Raw genomic sequence first — 10,893 nt, 5'->3', positions numbered from 1 at the left:
TCTTACACATTGACTCGGGTCAACTTACCCCCACCCTGGGGCAAACTGAGCCACAGGAACACTTTTTTATAAGCCATATTTTTAGAACCCTTTGTCATAGATACATTCTGATCATTTAAAATGATAGGAAACATCCTTTAGTTACTTTGATTGTACTTCTGCGTCATTTTCCATTATCTTGAGGACCACATAAGTAAAAAGTGGCTCATCTTACCACACTCTCCCCTAATCCACTTCTGCAGTATTAGCTACCGCGAGAAAAGCGGGATAATTTAGAGGACAAGCAAATAGCTCTCAGCAACGCGAATATACCTCCATGGCAGGACAAAGCACGTTGACAAGATAGATCGTGTTGTTGAGAATGCCATGACAGCCCAAGTGGGCCACAACCACCCCCTGACATGACATTAGAGTTAACGTTATCTGTTTATTTAGAGGAACTTCATACACAAATGCGAGTCGCAAAATAGCGCAATGTTAAACGTGTGGAGTAAAGCCATTTAAATTCACGTACAACCAAACAAGAACCAGTTTGCACGGCCATATTTGCCGTCGGAACCGCTTTTTAGACATTAAGACAGCGTCCAGTCAATGACAGACACGGTGAAGTCTGGTCGAGTGCAAACACACACACCGAGAAAACAGTGCAAGCTAAAGACAGATCGAAAACCCGTGCAAATATCGTACCTGGCATTGCTGGCGCTTATAACGTCCGTCAGATCTCGTGGAAAGCTTCAGTTAACACTGTACGGAATGATTAATCCCTAATTTGCAAGGTAGTTGAGCTGAGATGAGATGGCCGACTGCCATTAGAGAAACACAACACATTACGAGCAAGATGGTCATGTGGTTCCTGCTTAAACAAACATGCATCAACCCTCCTCCCTCTGTGTTTATCTCTTTCAAACACAAACACATGAATAAAAATGCAGCTATTACATATGTAATCGATCGTTCGATCATTCGCCATATTTATGACAATATACACGAATAGATCTGGAGCAGTTTAAAAACATGCATGTAATTGTTTAAAAAAAACTAAATAAACAACAACAACAACAACCCTTTCCAGAACAATGTGTCAAACGCGCTAATAAATACTATATTTAGGTTATTTGATTAAGGCGCAGGAAACAAATGCTTGAACATAAACGGTTCTTCCGAGTAGTTTTCAAAGAGCTGATTAAAAAACAATTCAGCTATACGTCGTTACGTAATTGCGTCATAACCTGACTCCTCCTGACACCCAGCCTGAGATATGTACAGGCATGTATTACGGTTTAAGTTTTTTTTTTAAATCAATTGTCTTATTAAAAGTGTTTTTAGAGTTTCATGTGTCCTAGCGTTTTTCCTTCCACCCTAAACAATTACAATAGCAAAACTTTTATGATTATTTTATTTATTTATTTATGCTAAAAAAGTGTTTTGCAAGTTAAAATAAAATCTTAGACCATATCGATATTTACTCGTAGTGATCAAACGATATAATCAAATCGTAAACATATGTCGGTTAACATCAAATGTTCGGTTTCTGCTCATTACGTATCATGAACGAATCATTTTGTGAACGGGTTCATTGAAAAGATTCGAACCAAAAGAAAGATTCATTCATTTAAGGGACATTGAAAACAAGCATCGAGCGTCCTCCTCGTCTCTCTCACAAACACAAACACACGCATAAGAAGCTAATTTTCATTTTATTCAACTGAACGTCTGATCATTTATTTAGGCCTAAGACATATGCATAAATGTTTTCTGGAATATAGTTTCATAGTTTTAAAAGACGTATGTCATTGTTTAAAAATAAAGAACTGTTTGAAACGAGTTGATGCAGAAAAACACAATGTGTGTGCATGCAAATTACAGGTTTATTTGTTTTCCAAAATGTCAATATGAAGCTTAACAAGGAAAAGATTCCCCATTCTCAGTCATAACGCTTGCAAATTATCCCAATACAAAACAGAGTAATGTAAACCAAAACTGGTTTATAATGTGGTTTATGTTGCCCCATATATATGAAGGCCTAATGTTTTAATAACTTATTATTCGCTACTTACTTTTAGTCAAATCCTCCGTTGACCGATGGTAATAACTACATTAAACACACAGACCAGAGGAAATATTTATATAGACAGAAATACCCAGGACGCGGGCCAGTCTCTGATCGGATACTGACTTGTGAAAATGTGAGGACACACTGGGAACGTCCTGACCGATGAACCGTGTCGCTTTGTTTTGATGTTATCAATGTGCTGCGTAAATCACAAAATGTGCTCGTCACGTGACCACAGCTGATCACGCGCACAACTCATTGATTGGAGATTTTTGCGTTTTGTTGCATTTTATCTTTGCGTTTTTATAAATAACATTGTTGGCAAATTGCAATGACACGTGGACTTTTTGTAACCTCCAGCATAACAATGATCAGGCCACATTTATTAACAGTAAGAACATTTCACATTTAGGCTCAATTTTATTTTTTTTAACTTGCTCTAATGTTGCTCTTCTTTCATAAAGTGTTACGTTTTTCGATAACATTTGTTAGGATTGTTTTTTTAAGCATGTATTTATCTTATGTGTAAGATGTGTGTCCAGCAGGTGGCGTAATAAAGCTGTTTATAATTATACCCTCTATCCTGTATTACAGTTTTTTACGATTGCTTACACACTAAAATTAAACTTTTCCAACAATTAGCAAAACCTTACACTCAAGGAGCAAAACACAAGGCTAGATTTGCACAACTGTAAGCACATTGTCAGCTTCACACTATTTGCAAAACATTACACACAGTGATTTGCAAAACACTAAACACACTTGTATACATCAGACACAGAAGTAAATCATGATGTCACTTCCTTGCAATTCCAAAGCACTGACTGTCAAATTACCACACCTATGAGCCAATCTGTTAAACACAGCCATCAGGTGCACAAACACATGATTGCTAAATTGTAGACACACCAATCAGGTTTAAGCAATATAAAAATGCAGCAGGTAGGTTCACCTGCCTTCAACCAAAATGGAAGGAGTCAGAAGAAGAGTGAGGGTGAGAGGAGGAGTACACAGAGGAGGAGAAAGAGGCAGAGGCCGAGGAAGACCTGAAGCAGGAGGAGAACGTGCACAAAGAAGAAGAGGACCAAACTTATCAAATGACATTCGTGCAACACTAGTGGACCATGTTGTGAACCACGGATTGACGCTGAGGGAGGCTGGACTGAGAGTTCAGCCAAATCTTAGCAGATATACAGTGGCATCTGTCATAAGGACTTTTCGACAGGAAAACAGGTAAAAGAAGATCTGTCTACAGTTACAGTAATCAGCCGCTTATTGTATGCACCATATCAGCACTTGTGATACCCCTTCCTGTGACATTGTACAGTAAGTTACATGTATTATTCTCTACATAGGATTGAGGGTCGGGAACGACAAGGAGGAAGGGGGCCCATATTCACGCAAGAACAAGAGAGAGAGATAATAAACATGGTTTTGGCCAATAATGCTATCAGGCTCAGAGAACTACAAGCAAACATTATCGGTGACCATGCCATTTTCAATAATGTCCATCAGGTCTCTCAGTCAACACTGGCACGCATCCTGAAAAGACATCAGGTTCAAATGAAACAACTTTATCGAGTGCCTTTTGAGCGGAATTCAGAGAGGGTCAAACGGCTGCGGCATGAGTATGTGGAGGTTTGTATTGTTCACTTTAGCACTGTGATGTTGCATACTCCACACATTACTTTTTTACATTGACTGTAATATACTAGACCTATCCTGAACTACACAATGTTGTCTTTCACTGTATTTCAGAGAGTTTTGCAGATGGATGCTGAGGAAATCCTGCATGAATTCATATATATTGATGAGGCAGGGTTCAACCTCACAAAAGCAAGAAGGAGAGGCAGAAATATCATTGGCCACAGGGCTATAATCAATGTCCCAGGGCAACGTGGGGGTAACATCACCCTTTGCGCTGCCATTTCACAGCATGGGGTTCTCCTCCGTCATGCCAAAATGGGCCCTTACAACACACCTCACATTCTCGCATTTTTGGACCGATTGCACCACATCGTCACAGCAGGTAATGAAATGCACCAGATACAATACACTGTCATCTGGGACAATGTGTCATTCCACCGCTCTGCTTTGGTCCAGAACTGGTTTCAACACCATCCACAGTTGACAGTACTATACCTTCCACCATACTCTCCGTTTCTAAACCCTATCGAAGAGTTTTTCTCTGCATGGCGGTGGAAGGTTTACGATCTCCAGCCCCAGGCTCAGGTACCCCTCATTCAGGCCATGGAGGACGCCTGTGACCAAGTCGACGCCGCAGCTGTGCAAGGATGGATTCGACATTCAAGACGGTTCTTCCCGCGTTGTCTTGCTAATGAGGATATTGCTTGTGATGTTGATGAAATTCTCTGGCCAGATCCAGCTAGGCGAAGAGATAATGTATAGTATGTTTACTGTAGTATTTTCTGTACAATATTGTCAGTTTTTTCAGATTATTTTTTTTTAGGGTTGTTGTTGTTGTTGTTGTTGTTTACTGTAATTGTAACCTGTACTGGATACAGTATTTTACGTTTGTCTGTTGTTTGCTGAGCTAACAGTGTTATGCACACTACTGTAGTAGCATGACAACTGGGACATGTTTTGTTGTGATTCTCCATGTTGACTGATTTGGGTATATGGAGAGAAATCAATGATATTTTCGTCAGTCTGCAGCATTGGTCTTGTGTAGTGTTTGGTGAACTATTGTATAGTTGCACTTTCTCTGTGTACTTCATTTACAGTACTCTAATCACTGAGAATTAGACTTGCTAAAAGTGTTTTAGGTTAGCAACAGCAGTGTGTAACTGGTTCAAAAAGATTAAAGTCATATGAAATGTGTGTGTTTCGTATGGTAACAAAATATTGTTTTTATAAAGTTGTGTATAGTTTTGACAAAAGTGTTCCATTTTGCAAATGATCTGAAGTGTTGTGCTACTTTGGTGTAGGGTTGTGTTAATTGTGTGTAGTGTTTTGACAAACCGGGCCCTGTTTTCAAAATTGTGCTTAAGCAATCGTAAAAAACTGTAAACGTTTAACACATGTATAAATATCTCTGCTGGGGAAAAAAATATGGTAGTTGCATTGATACTTTACGTTACATTAGTACCATACAGTATCTTCTTTCTATGATATCATACATTGAAAATTGCATAATTGTGGTAAAATGTCACTTTCAACCTTTCCAGAATCAAAATAGGGCACATGCTTACATGCCTCAGCTACACTAAATGACTCTTTATGCTGAGCAGTCCTTAGTAGACTCTTTTACAGGCCTAGTACATAGGTGTATTTTATGTTCGGTGTGTATTAGAAGTGAGACTTGCTGACAACTTAAACATGAAGCAGTTGTCTTCACCATTTCCAGTGATTTCTCACTATTCCGTCATTACTGAGATTGCTGGACCTGCTTGAACCAATTAAACTCGCTGGATTCTGTTGCATGTGTTTCAAAGCACTACTGCTCAATACTGCTTTGTTGGAAGAAGTCCATGAAGTTTACATAGCTTAGTCATTTAATGGAGGTTTTAGTTTGCATTAAGAATCCTTACATTTAGACAAGATTCTCATCCCACAAACAAACTTCTCTGAAACTCTCACCAGCCCAGAAAACAATATGTTCACCAAATGCTGCTTCTCTCAGGGACTTGTTTCTATTGTACTGCTTATTTCCTGACGGTATCACAGTGTCATAATTTATGAAAACCACCCTAACATTGGGTTCCCATGTCCCAAGGTCCTCCAGCATGTTCCAATCTGGTCTATACAGTCTCATATGGGTGGGTGGATTTTGATGGTGTGGCTGTAGCCATCTAGTAATTCTGGCATTACAATAGAGTTAAAGTGGAAGTCTCATTGAAAAAAACGCTACGTGTGTACGTGTGGGTGTGTGACTTGAGGTCAGAGAGTGGACCCACCTTTTCCTCAAGTACAGACAACAGTCACAGGAAAGGCGAGGGTGGAAGGCATACACTCATGTGTACATAGTACTTGCACACACATGGCATTTATGCATTCATGCTCATAAAATTGTCTGGTCTGTTGATAAATAATACAATTTAGATGAGTAGCAGAACTAATAGTTGCAAATCTATCACTTAATTTAAGGGAAGAACAGGTGAAATGGCATTTTGTCATTCTAATTGCTAAAGAAATGTTGACGCTTAACAAGGTTATGGGCAGCCTTTTTGAAAGCGGAAGGGTGTTGTATAAAAAAGGAAGCTTTAGGGTGTGCTCGTGATCAGAGCCAAAGCACTTCCTGGTTCAGTGTGCAGCAGGAGTTGCTTAGTCGGGGGTTGTTCACTTCCTCTCAACTCACTTGGTTGCTTCCTGTCTTACCAAGAAAGCAATGTGTGGTCTGGAGTGTTTATTCACAGCCTGGCCAAAATATGCTGGAGTGGGTCGGCTGATATTTGTGAATGGATACTTCAACGTACAGACAAATATGGAACAGAGAACATGTGAGTGTCTCTGTCAGCAAAAAATGGGAAAGAGAGAAAGTAAGACTGTTGGCCCTTCTAATGATCTTTGTGAGACTGGCCTTGGTGGATTTAGAAGTTAAATGCCATTAGTAATGTGTTCCAGACTCAGACAAATGAAATTTGAGGGGGGAATAAAATGGAACTAAATGGATCCATGGAAAGTTTTCTTGTGGAAATGGACAGAAGGAGAGTATTTGTGAGCACATTTGAGCAATCCTGCCCACCACCATTCAACTACGACCTAAGCTCCACTAAAATTGACTAATTTCCCAAAAGTATTGGCAGCAGGATTTGTCTATTTTGCCTTAAAATTTAGTATGCACTTTGTATGTATGTAGAAGGCCTGTTTGGGAAATCACATTATAATGAATAACTGCAATCAGGAACATTTCATATATTTGATATGCACAATTTCAAGTATTTGATTTACAATATTAGTAATGGTGCTTGCTTTTACTTGTAGAAGTAAAAGGTATGAATAACCCCATACATTTATAAATGACCTCATACATTTACAATGAAAATATTATACTTATGTATAGGTTATCTATATAGGTTATATGTTTAGATACCTTTCTATGTCTTATGTGTGTATGCCCTTGTTTGTTCATATATGTTTACATGTGTAGCACTGTGGTCCTGTGAGGCATGACATTTCGTTCCTTTGTATGTTTCACATATGGCAGAATGACAATAAAGCTCACTTGACTTGACTTAACTTGAAACACTCCGGTGTATATAAATTATACCTAAAAAATAAGAAACATAAAAAGAAAAACAGCTTTTGTACATAAAAAAAAGGCTGGTTTACACAGAGAATTCTATAGGAAAGTCTCTTTCTTTATAAGTTACCAAGTATTGTACTTACTGTATATACCTATATAACATATAGCCTACATAAACAGTAAAAACATAAATTAATTAATTAAAAAAAACTGTGCAACCTATATAAACCTACACATAGCTAAACCTAAATCCTTTACATAAATACTTTGCATAAAACTTAGACGTACTTGGATTTACACGGTACAAACATAGTGCAGAGATACAGAATACAGAGCAATGCAAACAGGGACAGTGCAAGATGAAAGAAAAATATATAAAATATGTAGTATTTCATCTTATTTTTACAGATGTTTTAGTGTCATGCAGTGTTAAGTTTTAGTCATTTTTTAGCTTTATTTTTTAACAGGTTTTTTTTTTTTTTTTAATTTTAGCACTTCAACTTATTTTATTTGAGTTATTGCTAAGGCAGCCTTTCTAAGTTTCATTTAAGTTTATAAGTTCAAGTGCTTGCATCTAATATTCATATTCTATATTAGTTCAGCTTTATTTCAATTAACGAAAACAATTTCTAATAATTTTAGGCCCAGTTGATATGAACACTGGTGTCACGTGCATTACCCTTGCATTACTGTCTCTCTCAATAATTTATAATATAATACATAATTTTTTTATTATTATTATTATTTTTTTTTTTTTTACAATTCCAGGTTAGGTATTTGAACAAACCCCTAACCCAAAGTATCAAACATCTGTTTGTAACCTCTTACATATTTCTGCTAAAAGAGAGCCATCTATCAACTCCCTAAAACAATATATAATACACCCCAGAATCATGACCATGAAATTGTGAGCACGTGTGCATTTCTTGTTAGAATAGTGGCCTTGAGTGTGCATTCAAGAACATTTACAATAAGCAGGTCAGACTAATAGAATACAGATTAGCTGGATTCATATGAATATGTTTGTATCATGTATAGATTTAAACATGTTGAGATGTTCTAGTTTATGAAAGTTTTGTTAGAGAGAGAAAAGGGAGTACAGCAAGAAATGGAACAGAGAGTGAAGAGAAGACAGGAAGGAAAGAAAAAAGAATGAGCTGGAAGAGAAGCTGAGAGAGAAGAAAGAGTTGGATGCTTCTATAACGTTCACATAAACCAAGAGAAAACGTTCCTAATACATGAAAAAAATTAACATTTTAAACATTTAAACAACATTCACTAATATTATTTTCATAACGTTTTCAAGATGATAGAATGGAATGTTTCTATAACGTTCACATAAACCAAGAAAAAAACGTTCCTAATACATGAAAAAATTTAACATTTTAAACGTTTAAACAACATTCACTAATATAATTCTCATAACGTTTTCAAGATGATAGAATGGAATGTTTCTATAACGTTCACATAAACCAAGAGAAAACGTTCCTAATACATGAAAAAAATTAACATTTTAAACATTTAAACAACATTCACTAATATCATTTTCATAACGTTTTCAAGATGATAGAATGGAATGTTTCTATAACGTTCACATAAACCAAGAAAAAACTTTCCTAATACATTAAAAAAATTGGACATTTTAAACATTTAAAGTACATTCACTAATAACATTTTCATAACGTTTTCAAAATGGTAGGATGGAATGTTCCTGTAACGTTCGCAGAAACCCCACAAAAAACGTTCTTAATACATTAAAAAAACTGGACGTTTTCAATGTGTACAAAACATTCCGAAATAACGTTTTCATAACTTAATAGGAATGTTAGCAAAACGTTCTGACAACTCATTTTTGTTAGCTGGGCACTCCAAATACTCCCCACCCTCTCTCTCTCTCTCTCTCTCTCTCAGTCCAGCAAACACACACAGATACACAGTGACCAAATCTGTGTCAGTATGAAGTCAAAGCACCCTCCATTTTCCCCAGCACTACAGCAAAGTTCATATCCAGTCCCTGTACATGTGTGTATGTGGCTCTCTCAACCATTCCTCCCTGACATTCCACAGCAGATGTGGGATTGACTGATGGGATACAGAAACAGAGAAAGTCACAGGAATATTCCTCGGATACTTTGGATCAAACCTTCAGTGCTTTTCTTCTTTCAGACATTTGGCTGAAACTGTTGGGAAACAGCATCATTACACAGACTCTGCTACTGAAACATCCGATTTCTTTGGGGATTTTGGACTTTGGGGACCAAACAACCCCAGGCAGGGTACACTAGAACATCCTAAACAAAAGGGTGAGTACAAATTTGACATACTAAAACAGAGTGAAATGTTTAATGGGACCAGCATCAGGTGCAGTGCTTTGTCTTCTGTGCTGATGACTGACAGGAGTGGGATTGATGAGGGCTTTAGGTGACTTAAGGATGTTTTAGTGTGACATAAAAAGACAAATGGGATTTTAGTGGACAGTTTGACTGTATTTATCTGTCTGACGGACATTAAAATATGACTTTGCACATCCTTTAAAATGACTATAATTGAAATGTAGTAGGAAAGGGGTGAGTACTTCATCATACTTGACCTCAGTTTCTGCAAATATTACTGTGTCGCTGTGTCACAAGTAGCTCTTGGGTGGAAATTAATAGGAAGATTTTCCTAGAAAACTCTTTGAGGAAACAGGATGTGTGTTTGTGGTTTTAACAAACTGAGGTACATGTTGAAATTATTTTTGGTGGCAGTCGACAATATGCTACAGATGCTGATGGATGGTGGAATATAAAGAGGGACTGATGTACATTACTAGACATTTTAATATCATTGATAACTATTACAGTTTTTGTTAATATTTTCAATTAGATTTTATTTTTATGTTTTCATTTTAAATATTTTATTATTTGAATATTTAAGTTTTAGTTAATATCAATTATCTTTATATAGTTTATAGTTTTATTTGATTAAGTTTTAGTACTTAAACTAAAGACATTTTTTTTATATATATATTTTATTTTATTTCAGTTAATGTTTATTTTATTTCAAATAATGAAAATGTTTTTATGGTTTTAGTTTTAGTTAACAATAATAACTAGACAGCACTAGACAGATCCTGACTAGACCGCATTTTACAGTGACTGGGGATATGGATTGTATATATTATATTTCTTTGTTCAAACTACTCAGACTCAGTGCCAGAAAGCCTCTTTGATGTCACTTGTAATCTATATGAAGTGTGTCTGAAACCATATGGAGAGGCAGTGATAATTCATTACCATCTGAAATCAATCAAGTTCAATGGGCTTGTATCATTTTAAGTTTTAACTTTTTAAATTTAAACCTTTTTCTGCCAAAGCCACTAAATATTCACTAGCAGAAAGTGAAGTGCTGTGAAGGGCTCAAAATGTGCTACCATGTTATATGTTGACCTAGTGCAAGAACAGCACAGATATGAGCATCTGGAGAGTATATTTCAGTCAGATCCATTTACTAAACAAGCATTGTGGGAGGCCCTCACCTTTCCCTCTTCACCTTTTCTCCATTTCCAAATCCATTTTTCTCTCCTGGGCAACATGCACGCACACACACACACACACATACACACACACACACACACACACACACACACACACAC

At 36.8% G+C, this 10,893-nt stretch overlaps 3 protein-coding genes across 8 annotated transcripts in view; 2 read left to right on the top strand and 1 right to left on the bottom strand.

Moving 5' to 3' along the window:
• Positions 1–2,248, bottom strand: part of LOC107744275 (polyadenylate-binding protein-interacting protein 2B-like) — a 13,863-nt gene extending 11,615 nt beyond the window's left edge. Inside the window, exon 1 of one of the 4 annotated variants that reach the window (XM_016557817.1) lies at positions 2,177–2,248. Coding sequence is in view for 1 of the 4 variants with exons in the window: in XM_016557814.1 (XP_016413300.1) it covers positions 688–694 (7 nt within the window). In the remaining 3 variants the exon portion in view is untranslated. The other 3 variants (XM_016557818.1, XM_016557816.1, XM_016557814.1) reach the window with 3 other exon arrangements.
• A 738-nt stretch (positions 2,249–2,986) lies between these two features.
• Positions 2,987–4,512, top strand: LOC107744274 (uncharacterized). Of its 2 annotated transcripts, XM_016557813.1 has the most exons (4): positions 2,987–3,286; positions 3,409–3,691; positions 3,812–4,082; positions 4,157–4,512. In XM_016557813.1, exons 1-4 carry the CDS (start codon positions 3,021–3,023, stop codon positions 4,318–4,320), a joined length of 984 nt encoding a protein of 327 aa, XP_016413299.1. In that variant the 5' UTR covers positions 2,987–3,020; the 3' UTR covers positions 4,321–4,512. The 2 variants fall into 2 exon arrangements, with proteins under 2 accessions (XP_016413299.1, XP_016413298.1); XM_016557812.1 differs by having other exon boundaries at positions 3,006–3,286; positions 3,812–4,512.
• Positions 4,513–9,250: 4,738 nt separating this feature from the next.
• Positions 9,251–10,893, top strand: part of LOC107744271 (heat shock 70 kDa protein 12B-like) — a 16,942-nt gene continuing 15,299 nt past the window's right edge. Inside the window, exons 1-2 of one of the 2 annotated variants that reach the window (XM_016557810.1) lie at positions 9,251–9,506; positions 9,546–9,562. The gene's annotated coding sequence lies outside the window, so the exon portion shown is untranslated. Of the gene's footprint in view, positions 9,563–10,893 lie in introns of both variants that reach the window. The other variant, XM_016557809.1, reaches the window with a different exon arrangement.

The sequence above is a fragment of the Sinocyclocheilus rhinocerous genome, unplaced genomic scaffold, assembly GCF_001515625.1.
Source record: "Sinocyclocheilus rhinocerous isolate Xijiao unplaced genomic scaffold, SAMN03320098_v1.1 scaffold648, whole genome shotgun sequence".
In the NCBI taxonomy this organism is placed as follows: domain Eukaryota; kingdom Metazoa; phylum Chordata; class Actinopteri; order Cypriniformes; family Cyprinidae; genus Sinocyclocheilus; species Sinocyclocheilus rhinocerous.
The sequence above is the reverse complement of the archived record's forward strand: the minus strand, read 5'-3'. Positions and strand labels throughout refer to the sequence as shown.

Excerpts from the sequence above, each read along its gene's own strand:
- LOC107744274 (XM_016557812.1), top strand. The coding sequence starts at position 3,021 with ATGGAAGGAGTCAGAAGAAGAGTGAGGGTGAGAGGAGGAGTACACAGA. Across the intron at positions 3,287-3,408 it reads ACTTTTCGACAGGAAAACAG|GATTGAGGGTCGGGAACGAC; the intron begins GTAAAAGAAGAT and ends TTCTCTACATAG. Across the intron at positions 3,692-3,811 it reads TGCGGCATGAGTATGTGGAG|AGAGTTTTGCAGATGGATGC; the intron begins GTTTGTATTGTT and ends ACTGTATTTCAG.